This window comes from Lasiodiplodia theobromae, assembly GCF_012971845.1.
Source record: "Lasiodiplodia theobromae strain AM2As chromosome Unknown scaffold_12, whole genome shotgun sequence".
Taxonomy (NCBI): Eukaryota; Fungi; Ascomycota; class Dothideomycetes; order Botryosphaeriales; family Botryosphaeriaceae; genus Lasiodiplodia; species Lasiodiplodia theobromae.
In genome coordinates this window covers 812917-826874 of record NW_023336322.1, presented here as the reverse complement: position 1 = coordinate 826874, position 13958 = coordinate 812917, and the positions used below count along the sequence as shown (strand labels likewise).

Sequence of the window (13958 nt, the reverse complement as noted above, 5' to 3'; positions counted from 1 at the left end):
TGTTCAAATCGAGCTGGGGGAGGCAAAAAAGACGGTTCCTAATGAGTCTTTCTGCTAGTTCATGCCTGGGAGGGAAATTTGCCTGGGGTGGACTTCAGTTTTGCCATTTTGCTCGATGGTCAGCCAGCCAGGCACGCACGACCACAGTCCCGCGACTTTGCCAGCTGCAGCTACGTTGAATTGCCAATGCCTTTTTTTTTTTTTCCCCTTGTAGTGAGAAACGTGCTGCTGCGTAGCGCAACCGTACTCTTGCCACGTGCGCGGCCCACTTTCTAATGGACATACCGGAACCTAACCACAGCCTCCGCACCCCTGCCCTCCCTCGCTCCCGCGATACCCTTGTGCCTCACCTCACCCTCCATCTCCTCCCTCTCGAACTTCGCATTCTCCTTCTTCAAATGCCGCTTAATCCCGACCGCCGCGACCGCCGTAACGACGCACGCACCGCTCATGACCGCCCCGCCCGCATAGTACCGCGGCTTCTGGCTATCCGGGAACATGTAGCTGGTGTAAAAATGCGCGACGCCGGCACCCATGAAGTTCACAATCGCCAGCGCCGCCGCGCGCTTCGCCCGGGGCCGCGGCAGCGACGCCGACAGCCACGACACGCACAGATTGTACGGCGCGTACGACCCCGACGTCATCAAGAACATCGAGAAGTACCGGGCGCCGGTCCCCGGTGCGAGCATGGCGAGCAGGTTGCCGAGGAGGGAGACGGACATGCAGGCCGCGATGTGGAAGCCGCGCTCGCCGCGCTTCGACGCGTGCAGCGAGACGACCATGGAGGCGATGAAAGCGAAGAAGTAGGGCGGGGCGGTGAGCAGGAGGGTGATGGTGCTGGAGTAGCCGAGGGTGCCGACGATGGACGGGAAGAAGTTGTTGAACGACTGTGCCGTGATGAGGGCCATTTGTTGGAGAGTGAAGGCGTACAGCTTCGGGTCGAGCAGCGCTTGCTTCAGGCCCCACAGCACACTTTCCGAGTCTTCGTCTGGGATGCCGGCGTTTTCTTGGCGGATGCGGTATTCGGCTAGCGCTTGGTGGGCGGGGGACAGCCAGCGGTGGGTGGATTGGAGCGGGTAGTCGGGTAGGATGGGGATGACGAGGAGTGCGATGACGACGGTCATGGAGCCTTCGATGATGAAGAGCCATTCCCAGGCTGGGCGGCCGGCTTTGCCTTCCATTCGGGATGTGACTGCGCGTTGGAGGTGAGTGGGAAGCGTGTCAAGGGAATTGAGCTTAGACGGTTGACTTACTGCCTGCAGCAATGAGACCAGAGAAAGCGGTGGCTAGCATGTTTCCGCCGTAAAGAATGGCGACTCGTACTGGCAGCTCCGTGCGCTTGTACCAGCAAGACATCAAGACGAAGACACCCGGCAAGAAGGGGGCTAAGTGGTCAGTTAAACATGTCATATTACTTTGACTTTTTAGGCGCTTACCTTCTACGAGACCGAGGATCGTCCTAGTGACAGCGAGTGTCGCGAAGTCTTTTGTAAATCCTTGGCACATAGACACGACTCCCCATGCCGACGTGATACCGCAGATATAGTATGATGGTCGGACCTTGCCGATGATGAGATTCGATGGGACCTGCGTAATGACATCTGAGAATAAATCCGTTAGCTCTGGAGACAGTCGTGGGATGGTTCAGCATGATGACCCACAGCCAACGTAGAATAATAGCAGACAAGTGTTGTATTGATTGTTGGTTAGATTGAGCGTCTCAGTTAAGCCCACGATCTTTGCGCTTGCAATGTTATTCCTGTCGATAATATTGAGCAGGAACAGTAGCAGCACGACCGGCAATAACGTGTAGTCGAGGCGCCGAACAAGGCTTCTCTCAAGTCGTCGAAGCTCATCCGGTTCTAAGTTGCTCAGAGAATCCGGCAGAGGCAGGTCATCCGGTAATGGTGCGGCAATTTCAATTTTCTCGATAGCCTCGACAGACTCGGCCTTTACTTGCTGCATCTTGGCTGTTGGACGGGGGTTCGTTGCCAAATTTTGGCTCCAGATACAGTAGACAGCAGGAGCAGTGGGACGACATCCCGACTCAATTTATCTGCCGAAACAACACTCCTTATCACAAAGCCGACGGCTAACAGCTCGGGAAGAAATGCGGAGATGCCGTTGATCAACGCTCGCCTGACGGTGCGGGGAAGCCGGTCCCTCTCCAGTTTTCGGTGCGGGATACCCCACGGGGAGATGAGCTTGCAAGGTGGAGCAGCCGATTTGAGAAAGATCACCGTCGGACATTTATCCGCCAAAGGGAACGAATGAAACACAGGTAAGGGCGCATATCCGATATGCTACTTCTCCCCAACAGAGTGAACGCTCACCGCGCACTCCAATAGAAGCGCGAAACCGACAACAACAACAAAAGCAACACCACTCTTACCCAAACACCTCCATCATAAAATGATACTCAACCCTACTCCCATCCGCCCTCCCCCTCGCAGTCAATGCCCTGCACCGATCCGCCAGGATCTCTCCGACGACCGGCGCCCCGCAGAAGAACACCCCCACCTTCAACCTGCCAGCATCCACATCCACCCCCTGTTCTTCTCCCCGTTCTCCCCGTTCTCCCTGCTCCTGCTTTTCCTTTTCCTTTTCCCTTTCCTTCACCGCCACCAGGTTCCCCTGATACCTCCGCATATCATCATAATGCGCATCCAGTATCCCGACGAAATCAGGCCGCCCGAAGCGCGTCGCGTTCACGAGACCCGTCAGCGGGCTGGCCGGGTGCGCGGGCGTGCGGTGCTGCTCGAGGAGCCAGCGGTAGACGTGGATGGCGATGTCGTCGCGGCGCTGGGTGACGTGCGTGTGGATGCGGATGTCGAGGTGCTGTTCCTGCCGACGGGGTGAGTGACGCGCGTCATCGGCGTCCGGGGTATTGCGGCTGTGGTGTCGGGACGCTTGCGAGCGCGAGACGGTGTTGAGCAGGTCCGAAAACCAGAGGAGGTAGTTGCGGTCGCGCACCATCCAGTGGAAGTCGCAGCGGCGGTAGTCGGGGGCATAGGCGCTGGTGCTGGCGGAGGCGGAGGCGGGGGAGGCGTCGGTGTCAGCGGACGTTTTCTCGTGGGTGGTGGGCGGTTGGGCCGGCGGTGGGGAGGTCAGCGTCGAGCCGGAGTTGGACGTGTTGAGGGTGGGTTTCTCGCCTCCGCTGCTGCCGCTGCCGCCGCCGTCTTCCTCGCTGGACGACGCGCAGCCGTGGGCCTGGTCGTCGCGGGCCTGGAGGTCGGCCAGGATGCCGGAGAAGGGCGTGATGCCGATGCCGGCCCCGACGACGATGGTGTGGGTGAAGTCGTAGAAGCGCTGGGCGGGCGCGCCGAAGGGCCCGTTGATGCCAATGTCGACTGGCGTGGCTGTCCCCTCGCTGTTGGCTAACCCGCGCAAGCGGCCCGTCCAGTCACCGTCCGTCTTGATGTGTAGCTGGAACTCGCGCCCGATGCAGACGGAGACCGTGAACGGGTGCCATTGCCAGAAGCTCAGCTCGGGCACCTGGAGGAAGACGTACTGCCCGGCTTGGTATTTCCAGATGCGTTCGCTTGGTACTTTCGCCTTGATCTCAACGGTCTCTCCGTCGAGGATCTTGACCGTTGCTGGGATGCGGTGGAAGCCAACGGAGATGCGCGTAACTCTTTCGGCGAAGATGAGGAGAGTGGGGAAGGCGAGCCAGTAGCCGAGCATGGGCCATTGTAGGAGAGCGGCCGTGCCATGGGCCATGAGGAGGCCGATAATGGGGTACATAAGCAAGTGACTCAGTTGGAAGACCTCGTAGTTCCACCTACGGATCGGCGGCATGCTGCAGAGCGCAAGGGTCCAGAATAGCCCAAGAGCCGTGATACCGGTCCACCCCGGCACGGATGCGGCATATGCCCTATACGGACGTGGGACAGCGTCAGGCCCGAGGAGGTAGGCAACGGCATCCTGCCTTCCGGGTTGGCTTCCAAACACAAAAGACCCTGTCAGATGGCCGATTGCGTGGAGGGTTGCCAGGGCCAGGGCCACGCAGGATATCTTGATATGGAAATCCTGGGAAAGGTCCCAATTGATGAACCGGGAAATGTAGTATGACTTCCGGAGGAATGTTGAAAAATATCGGCTCATACTCAAAATGACGAAGAAGAAGGTGGGATAGAGAGCCCCGGCACACGTCTTCGCCAGCACAACCCCCCAGCCGAATGCCCGGCGGTATTCGACGACAGTGATGTATTTGACCATTTGCCAGATTCCGAAGGCGAGTTGCATTGAGATGACTAAGGCAATGAAGAGGATCTCCGGGCCATGCACTGCCCAGTAAGAACGCATGCGTCTCCAAACCGACATATCGTGCATGTAATCCTTCTCATCTTGCTCCTCCTTTTTCGACTGTTTCAAAGATGGGATCTCCCATTCTCGAACCCGTTGGGCAAATTCGGCTCTGGGAATGCGGTCCTTATCGGAGCCGATAATGCTGCGTAGGAAGTGATGACGGTCGTCATCGTCTTTACTGTCGTGGTGGAGGTTATGAGGCTTCGGATTTGGTGCAATTTTGGCGTGAACTTGGTCCAATTTGGCCTCTACCTCTTGATAGTCGATTGTTCCATCTCCATTGTGGTCTAGCTCGTCGAGGAATCGGTCAATTTCTTCGTCAGTGAGGAATGCGACACGAGGCATATCGCCAGGGACTGGAGTTCAGAAGGCTGTGAAGCAGTCATAATTGAAAGGAGCACGGCTGTAAATACGGGACAGGCGAGAGCAAGACTGGTCAGGACGCCCAGACGTAGGCCAAGAAGCTGGCTGCTGCCAAGGATCTGGACCATCTGTGGACAACACCAGAAACATGAATGGAACGGCCAAGATGAGAGATTACTGGGGAATCGTCAGTGCGACCAAGCGCTAGGTCAACAAGCGTGCCGTAATTGCCGAACAGAAGCGAGTCTCTGGTGGCTGGATAACGATAGCCTCGCACGTAGAATTAATGCTGAACAACAAAACGTGCTAGATGAAATTTAGCAATGAGCAGGATTGGCATTAGTATAACGTCGGTTCGTTTAATATGACAAAAGATGGGTAGTTGAAGCGTTCATCCGGACGTAAATGTGCAATAAATATGTGAACAAAGACATCCGGACGATAGCTTCACGTCTCCCGATTTGTTCTAATATTAAGCGAATTGGCTTCGTTTCACATCGGGAGAGGGCAGGGGCGTATCAACTGGGCATGTCCACGTAAAGCCGCAGCGCTGAGTCGGCACAGCCGGCAACGACTTCTCTTGGCTCTTGGACGTGACGTCAGCTCGGACTTAAGCTTTCACCACGACCACCGATGCGCACGCCAGTACTCCAACATTGACGACAGCATCGATATCGCCGCCATCAAGCGTAGCATCCCTGTCCGATGCAGTGGCATCCAATCCGGTGATTTCAAACCCAACACCGAACCTACGTGACCAATCACCAGCCAGTTTGGCCAATCCCCGACGGAACTTGCAGCACGACTTGTCTTTTCTATTTTCTCTAAAATACTTGTTCTAGGATATGAAAGCACGCTCAAGGAGAATCGCCTGTTTTTCCCACCATTTTCCAACCATTTTATCCTAATTGTTCTTGGAGACCGGGTACCGCTCCATGATCCCGACACCTGTATCTCAAAGTGCCGTGCCGATTTTCTTCGCGGTTCCCTTCGTTTCAGGAAACAAGAGCAGGGTATATGTCGGATGGCTGCCCTAAGGATTGCTTCGCGAAGTGCTATAGTTTGCAATGCCGGGAGTGCCGAATGGACGGATGGCCGGCTTCGGCGCGGATTGGAGCGTGCAGTTCGCATCCCGCATCTCGAATTAATACTCGAAAAGTTGTAATGACTTGCCAAAAAAGAAAGAAAAGAGAACCGTGAAGCTCGGGTTCTCGTTGCCAGTACAGGCGTGAACCGCATCTTACACCTTCCTCATAAGGTCTCCAATTGTGGTGATGTAGTCGCCTGGGATGACCTGCGCTCTACCGAAATGGATAGGCTGGGTTAAAGACCGGGGATCGACCATGGCCGGGAACCTCCATCGCCTTGCTCGCTTCTTTAACTCCATCAGGGTCGACCTTGTCAGGAGTGACAAAGTCAAAGTTGGGGTTGGATCTCGCTTCGGCTATTTGCTCCAAACTAGGGTGCGTGTCGCAAGGAACATGCTTGTTGGGCAGAATGATCCTGTCAAAGACATAGGAGAACCAATCCGAATCGTGGCAATTTACCCGGAAATCTGCCAAATCCTGCTTTGGTATGCGAATGACCCCGGGACCGTTGCATCCCAGCAAGGCGGGAGACCATTCCAGCCTCATCTTGTCTCTGGGGATCCAGTAACAAAGCTCCTCATCCTGATCGTACAACATGAGAAAGTTCCATACGCCGAATGGTGCCGTAGGGTCCCCACATCCCATCGCATCGACATCGTAGTGAAGAACAAGCGAAGATCCGGCTTCTATGTTCGATCGAAGCTTGATCTCCACAGCCCATTCGACCTTCCCGAACCTACGAATTATAGCGTCACACCCGAGGGGCTGGCACGGATTAAGGTCAAGATAGTATCCTTCTCCCCTTTTCTGAGACATCTCTATGGCCTCGGAAAGGATACTGAAACCGCGGACAGCTGGGACGGGACTAGTGGTGCTGATGTGTCTGTAGTTCACTTCCGCAAGCTTGAAGAGCTTAGGCTTGAATGGAACCTTGACGCCGCTGTGGGGGTTTACATACACCCCTGTAGAAATTGCTGCTTGCCTTACGTTCTCCAGTGCTTCCGGTAGTCGGTAGGCTGGAAATGCTAAGTGGGCGAGTCCAGGAGGGATCCTGCTTGCAAGCATCATATGATCAGGTCGCTGTGTCGGCTTGGTCGTGAGGTGGATCAACGGGCGCGGGATCAATATCAGTGTATCCGTAGCCAGGTCGTACATGTTAATGATGAACTGGCAGTTTTCCTCCCGGGTGTAGTCGCGCGGCGATGTACGGCTGTCGGTTCTTGGTGTAGGATAATCGATAGAGTTCACATCAAAGGGAATCCAATAGCCGCCGCTGGTGTGCTGGTCGGTTCGTTCCTCGGTTCTCTCAGCGGTCTTCTTGCGGACGATGAACGGCTTGTTCTTGAGGGTCTCGGTCATGGCAGAGCCAGCGTAAAGTAATCCGTCAAAGCCGCTTGCCACGAAACACCGGATGACAGGGGAACCAAACGCCCGATGGAGCACATTTGCCTTGACGACGGCCGCCTTTCTGGCCCGCAGGTCATCAGCCCACTGGTTATCGAACTCGCCATCGTTGATCACTTGGAGGCGGAATTCAAAGCCGCCGGGAAGCTGGTTGAGGATTTGCTTGGGGGAATCCATGGTCCTGAGAGAAAGTAAGCTGGTTTGAAGAGCTATGTATGGACAATACTTCGTGATAAGAGGCTAATCAACAGAAATACATACGCAGGTTTACCCGATCGTTAAGGCCGGACCGGGTGGTTGATCGCAGCGCTGGGGTGACGCAGATGGACGAAGGCGAGCTCGAGCGCTTTGCCCAGGACCGTAGATGTTGTGGCAAGGTGTTGGGAAGAAACAGCGCCCGCACATTGGACGATGGCCGGTAAAAGGTCGGTGGAGCTCCTTGGGCAGGTACGCGCACGGACCCGTTTCCCAGTCTAGCAAGCGCACCCATCCTCGCGAGCTCTATCCGCCGCTCAACCTGCGATTGCAAAAGAAACCGACCACATAATTTAGGTGTTACGTCATTAAAAATCGAGGCCGGCTTCGTCGCGGCCGCGGTCGCACATCAAAATCGTTCTCACCTTCCCTTCACTGTCGTTTCAACTACAACTCCACCCGACCGGTCCGTGGTCCGCAATGCAGCTCACCTTCTCCTCTCCGGCAGAGTACCCCTCGGGGAAAAGCGGCACTCGCAAGTTCAACAATGACCTCCGCTCGTGGTATACCCGCACTTGCGACGGAGTAGACACTGCCGCCGAGACCGACAGGCTGGTGAAGCTCATGGAAGAAGACAAAAAGTTCTTCCTCCTTGCAAGGCTCATAGTTCCAGAGCTTCGCTGGACTTCTGATGATCCGACGCCTCCCAACCCCAACTTGAACGAATTTCTCGATCGTGTCAAGCACCTTCAACCTCAGACCTCCACTTCCACGCATGTGCTTGGTCTGCCCAGACCCGATCGAGCCATGGCAATCCATCGAACTGGGGAGCTTCTGGAGCGTCTGCGCAAGATCGAGCCTATGACCTCCAAGGACCTTGCGGCTACGGAAGAATACCGCGAGGCACTGAAGAAGTATTCGGGTAAGTAACGACCAGAAATATGCTGCGTCATGCATACTAACGCGATCAAAGGTTTCACGAAGGAAGTCGAGGACATCTTCAACCGCGCATATGCTGCCGACTCCTTCCAAGGACCTTTGCCTCACCCTACGTTGGCCCAAGTCGACCAGGACTTAGAACACATGCGCAAAAACTCGGAATCCAGTGCGTCTAGACAGCAGAACAACCACGGGGTGGTGGAATCGATGGAAAAAGCTCAAAAGCCCATTTCACCGCCCGAGGCCGTCACAGGAAAGCCTGAGAACTCGCTACATGGCAACTAGCACAAGCGGTCAGCAGGACACATGGAGGATATGCTCGGGATGGTCAAAAATAAAATAACGTTGCAAGCCCGGCACCCATTTGAAGGAAGCCTCGGGGATGATTGTAGAGGATAGTCGGTACGGCTTCTGGGGATTTTGGTAGATGCTCCATTTCATTTCTGCAACTCAACGAGACTCAGATCGGCTTCAGAAATTCCATTTCATTGTTTCTTTCTTTACTTTTGATGCACAGTCATAAAATCGGACAAAAAAGGACGAGAAGGCATTTTGAGTATACAAAAACAGGTGTTAGCGGACCTGTCTCACGCCTAGCTGAAACAAAGGTTCTTCATTTCAACGCTCGGGACAATGACAGAAGCGTTACGCGTCGTGGGGTCCAGTAAGGCAGGAAACGGCCTAGACCATTACTTGAATACGGAGGACACAAATAGTAGATGTTTCATTTCCTTATTCGATCAACTTCCACCGTTGAGAGCCATCTTCCAGCCAGTTCTATTACCCTCTCACGTGCCGTTGCCTACGCTACGGGACACCGGAGTTTCGCCGCTGCGGTGCTCACGCTCCCGCTTCACTCTCGCACAGGAAAGATAAAAAGAACCTCTTCCGCCGGCTGTCCTCTAACCTCCGCACCATGACGTCCATGCGCCCCAGCGTCCGCGCCGCCAACATCACAACCACCAAGACCTCCTTCCCAATGGATGTCACCGCTGAATCCATCTGGTTGAAGATGCAGCTGGGCTTCTTGTACGACGAAGGTCTTGCCATCGGACTCCTGGGCGGAACCCCGAATCCGCCGTGGGAAGACGTCCTGTCCCAGGACAACCAGCCTCATCTCTGGGAGGTTCTTGTAGGTTGATAGAGCCTAATGAAGCTTGATCGTTGGCTAATGGTATCCCAGACGGACATGTTCCGCCACCTCGGCCTTCCTGGCGCTTTGGCTGTGCGTGCCCACTGGGACAATACCGACGACGGAGAACACGTGAATCTCCCTTGTCCATGAACAAACATCTATATTAGCAGTATCTAATCAAATATGTAGTACCTTCGATGGCAATTTCCCGAAAGTATCGCCAAGGAGGTACTGAGCTTGTTGCGCCGCGAGAGCGAGGTCGACGAGTCCGCGCCCGCACCTGAGCCCACGTCTGAGCCCACCTCCGAGCCTGAGGCCAAGGACAACGATGATGACGAGGAATGGGAGAAGGTGGAGGAGGAGACCGATGACTACGCCAAGGAGTAGGCTAAGGACAATCACAAGAGGCTGACTACAGAAGATGGCGGCAAAGGACCTGCTGGCCAAGAGGCCGAGGCGCCGCCCTCGCGCTCGCAAGGCTGCTCGCAGCCCGTCACTGTAGATAGATTGCATCAAGGCACTACCACTGGAGAATTCAAAACACCCCATCCAGAAACTCAGCAGTATACGATAACCAATGATTATGACACTTCTTCTGGTGTCCTGCACGAAAGCTCTCTACTGCGACGTATGCCTCGGGAAGTAGGATTGATCAACGTTGCATACCCTTTGTAACCCTTCGAAGCAATTATTGACCTCCTCCTCCTTCTCGGAGTCGTGAACCACCTTGAGCGCAGACGCATACTCAGGTCTCTTCACAGGAAGGTCCTTCGAGGCCATTTCCCGCAGCCTCTTCTCACTAGCCACGACCGCAGTACGCCGTGGCTGGAAGCCGAGGATGTCCTGAGTCTTCTGCTCAGTCTCCTCCTCGTTGTCGTTGTCATCATTATCGTCGTCGTCGTCGTCGTCGTCGTCCTACTCCTCCTCCTCCTCGGAGTCGGGCACTACTTTGGGCGCCGACGCGGGCTCAAGCTCCTTGACCAGTAAGTCCTTTGATGCCATCTCACGGAGACTCTTGGCCCTCGCCGGCCACAACTGCACCACATAGAGGCCGGGAGGTGGGAAACTCCTCGGCCTCCTTCTCCTCCTCCTCATGATTTACTTCGTCCTTCCATCCGGAGTCAGGCACCACCTTTAGCTCGGGCCTAGGCTCAGACTCAGGCGCAGGTTTCGGCGCGGGGTCAGGCGCGGGACCAGGCTCCTTGACCGGCAAGTCCTTTGAGGCGATTTCCCTTACCCTCTTGGCTCCCGCAGCGCGCAGGAACTTCCGGAGGTGGTCTTCCTAGCCGAACCCTCGTCATTATCAGAATTTTCACTGTCGTCCTCCTCGGCCTCCCCCTCGTCTTCCTCGTTCATCTTCTCGACATCATAGTCGTCCGGACAACGTCTTCCCACGGCGCATCTGGCGTTCCATCGAGCAGTTTCGCGGAATCGAGCCCGTCGTACAGCCGGAGCTTCATCCAGACGAATTCGGCAGTCTCGTCCATTTTGGGAAGGAGGTTCCGATCATTCTGATAGTTGTGAAAAGTCTGGCGGCGTCTGCGTCGGCGGCGCGTATGCGTGCGGGCGAGAGCGATGGCGTCCGCGGAGATGGGCATGACGATGCCGGGGTTCAGAGGACAGCCCGCAGAAGAAGTTGTTTTAAGGTTTGTGGTGCGGGAGTGAAGCGAGGACCCTTGTCGCGGGAGCGCGGTTGGGGAAGGAGCGGGAGCGGTCCGGGGTAGGAACGCGACCACCACCTCGGCGAAGCCGGACACATTGCTTAGCACCGGCATGCGAGGCACAACAGTGCGGGCTAGCTTTTCAGTACCAGGTCGGGTCACTTAATACAATTGCAACAAAAATGGGTAGTTGAAGCGCTCATCCGGATGTGAATGTGCAATAAATATATGAACAAAGGGATCCGGACGATAGCTTCATGTCCGCCGATTTGTGAAAGTATCGAGGATCATCGGCGGGTGATTGTTGTGTGCTGATTACCGTGGAAGAAACGTGGTTGGTCAGATCGTCGAAAAAAAAAAAAATGACGTCACTGTTCACAGATCGGGTAGAATTGGTTGCTGCAGCGTTAAGCCAACGGCATTTTGCATTACTAGATTACAATTCTAAGATGTCTAGACCTTGTTCGCTTCTAATTCTTCGTATGCTCCATCATGTCCATCGTGTAGAATGCCAATGTGCTGCATTTACTGGGAAAGCATGCTGCCAATGCCAGCGTCCTGGTAGCACTGCCAGTGGTCTCCGTCCGACTTAGGGCTCACGACCTGGATCTGATCGCAGCACGTCTTGGCCTTGTTGTCGCAGTCCGATGCGCCGGTGGAGCGGCAGGACTTTGCGCTAGCCGCACAATCAGGGCCAATGTCACGCTTGCTGAGGCGGCTACCGATGCCAGCGTCCTGGTAGCACTGCCAGTGGTCGCCGTCTGATTTGGGGGAAACAACCTTAATTGCTGTTAGTATTGGTAGTGCTCGACGTCCGAAAGAGGTGCATTACAGGAATAGATTTATCGCAGCAAGCAGCAGCGGTATCGTCACACGAGGCACCTCCGGTGGCGCGGCAGGATTTGGCTGCAGCGGCACAGTCATCGCCCGCGTCGCGCTTGTTGAGGCGGCTCTCGATACCAGCGTTCTTGTAGCACTGGTAGTGGTCGCCGTCTGACTTGGGAGAAACAACCTTTAAACTGTTAGCAATGGTAGTGCTCGCCGTCCGAAGAGGTATATTCACAGTTATAGCTTTGTCGCAGCAGCTGGCGGCTGCGTCATCACAACCAGAGCCTCCAGTGGCGCGGCAGCTGTTGGCGGTGGTCGCACACTCGTCACCGGGGTCACGCCTCTGAAGCATGCTGCCAATTCCAGAGTCCTGGTAGCACTGGTAGTGGTCGCCGTCCGATTTGGGTGAAACAACCTTGAAGATATTAGCATTGGTAGTGGTCCCCGTCCGACTAGTCATGGCTCACAGGGATCGTAGAATCGCAACAGCTCTTAGCTGCAGCATCACAGCCAGAGCCTCCTGAAGAGCGGCAGGCGGCAGCCTGGTCGGGGCAGCTGCCGGTGGCGGCGGGGAGGGCGTAGCCGGTGGAGAGGAGAGCCGCAACGGCAATGATGGTGGCCTTGGAGAAGTACATGTTGATTGGTTGAGGTTTGAGTGAGGGATTTGTCAGAAACGACTGTGGATTGGTTGGCTGAAGTGAATGACTTTTGGTTGTTGCGATGAGGACTGGATATGGCGTGCTCCAGGTGTATATATATGTGTTTCTTCCACGCTGTTGAGCGTTGCTCCTTTCTCCAGCCGTTGGGCTCTGTCCTTCAACACGAACGCTATGGTCGAAATTTGGTTGTCATAGGGCTCGTATTCCGTACCCTAGTCCCCGCTCATGTTGATGGGGTCACCCCAGCTCCGGACTTCTCGAAAACCATGTCTCTGTGCAGATGGGGTAAGAATCGACGGTCGTCGTGGACGTGGAACATGCGTAGCTCAGGGGTAGCCAAAATACGAAGCATAAGGCTGAGGAAACTCGTCCCATGAACTACGATCGGCAAGTCCTTGCGTTCATTAACATGGCCCGATTTGGTCTGCACTCAGCCCTGTGCTTGCAACGACTACTTGCCTAGTTCTCAGGATTTGGTGTCATTCGTGTACTAAGACCATTAGAAGAGTGCTAAGCTTCTAGTAACACTACGCAAGCAATTTCAACCGAAGGAGCTATAGCCAAAAGTTGGCCTGATCACAACGTAAGGCTGGCGGCTTAGCCAACGGTAAAGCCACAGATTACGCAGTGCGCTGAGAGACCGGTGAAAACCCCGCAGCTCGATTCCTACTATAGGCCGGGATCGACAACGCTTTTACCTAACCTACAACGTGTTCTACGGCGTTATGATATGCTCGGCGTTACGAGATGCTCGGAGTTATGAGACAACAAATTGGGTGTTTCTCGGCTGACATGGATTTTGGGCCGAAATGCTGTGTTCCTCGAATCATTGGCTCATGAAATCATTTTAACTGGTGAACGAAAGTCCTAAGCAGTTTTCTATTGGATGTCTCATTACCCCGTGCCTTTCATGGACCGGAGAAACACATTAGGCGTCCGACAGAATGTGGTCAAGGCTCATCTGTAGGACAAGGTGCACGGGTAAGGCTGAGAGGGACACCCGGGCGGTGACGGACGGAGTGGAGAGGCACTGAGCCGGCCATCTGCTGAGATACCCCTCGGAACCGTACGTCCCGGTCGCACTGTCGACATTGTGATCCCGCAACTGGCCGTTCTCATAGATGGTCTGCTTTATCAGGTCGAACTTGCGAGCTGCTGCTTTGTTTAGTTACAGGAGCCCAGACCACATGCGGAGCCACTGCACGGCTGGCTCAAACGTGGCCACGGCGGCAGATTCGGCGACGCCGTTTGAGCTCGGGCTCTGGCGTGATAGTAACCGTAGATGGAAGGCATCTGCTGTTAGGATTTCGTTAGGGTAATGACCAAACTCAATCACCGCCGGCCAAAACCAACCATCATCGGCCAAACCCAACTTTTC

At 55.1% G+C, this 13958-nt stretch overlaps 7 protein-coding genes across 7 annotated transcripts; 2 read left to right on the top strand and 5 right to left on the bottom strand.

Moving 5' to 3' along the window:
* Positions 1-272: 272 nt before the first annotated feature.
* Positions 273-1965, bottom strand: LTHEOB_4696 (Allantoate permease; the record flags this gene model as incomplete). The annotated part of the gene is made up of 4 exons (XM_035513758.1): positions 273-1192; positions 1254-1385; positions 1437-1601; positions 1662-1965. 4 exons carry the CDS (start codon positions 1963-1965, stop codon positions 273-275), a joined length of 1521 nt encoding a protein of 506 aa, XP_035374745.1.
* A 423-nt stretch (positions 1966-2388) lies between these two features.
* LTHEOB_4695 (FAD-binding domain-containing protein) lies at positions 2389-4653 on the bottom strand (the record flags this gene model as incomplete). The annotated part of the gene is made up of 1 exon (XM_035513757.1): positions 2389-4653. One exon carries the CDS (start codon positions 4651-4653, stop codon positions 2389-2391), a length of 2265 nt encoding a protein of 754 aa, XP_035374744.1.
* A 1319-nt stretch (positions 4654-5972) lies between these two features.
* Positions 5973-7340, bottom strand: LTHEOB_4694 (Lysine 6-monooxygenase; the record flags this gene model as incomplete). The annotated part of the gene is made up of 1 exon (XM_035513756.1): positions 5973-7340. The coding sequence occupies one exon, from the start codon at positions 7338-7340 to the stop codon at positions 5973-5975; it is 1368 nt and encodes a 455-aa protein (XP_035374743.1).
* A 498-nt stretch (positions 7341-7838) lies between these two features.
* LTHEOB_4693 (uncharacterized protein) lies at positions 7839-8582 on the top strand (the record flags this gene model as incomplete). The annotated part of the gene is made up of 2 exons (XM_035513755.1): positions 7839-8280; positions 8332-8582. The coding sequence occupies 2 exons, from the start codon at positions 7839-7841 to the stop codon at positions 8580-8582; spliced, it is 693 nt and encodes a 230-aa protein (XP_035374742.1).
* Positions 8583-9213: 631 nt separating this feature from the next.
* Positions 9214-9819, top strand: LTHEOB_4692 (Gdp GTP exchange factor sec2p; the record flags this gene model as incomplete). The annotated part of the gene is made up of 3 exons (XM_035513754.1): positions 9214-9429; positions 9481-9561; positions 9622-9819. The coding sequence occupies 3 exons, from the start codon at positions 9214-9216 to the stop codon at positions 9817-9819; spliced, it is 495 nt and encodes a 164-aa protein (XP_035374741.1).
* Positions 9820-10050: 231 nt separating this feature from the next.
* Positions 10051-11030, bottom strand: LTHEOB_4691 (uncharacterized protein; the record flags this gene model as incomplete). Its single annotated transcript, XM_035513753.1, has 4 exons — positions 10051-10347; positions 10469-10577; positions 10670-10834; positions 10879-11030. 4 exons carry the CDS (start codon positions 11028-11030, stop codon positions 10051-10053), a joined length of 723 nt encoding a protein of 240 aa, XP_035374740.1.
* A 588-nt stretch (positions 11031-11618) lies between these two features.
* Positions 11619-12556, bottom strand: LTHEOB_4690 (uncharacterized protein; the record flags this gene model as incomplete). Its single annotated transcript, XM_035513752.1, has 4 exons — positions 11619-11873; positions 11926-12105; positions 12157-12336; positions 12389-12556. The coding sequence occupies 4 exons, from the start codon at positions 12554-12556 to the stop codon at positions 11619-11621; spliced, it is 783 nt and encodes a 260-aa protein (XP_035374739.1).
* Between the last annotated feature and the right edge of the window lie 1402 nt (positions 12557-13958).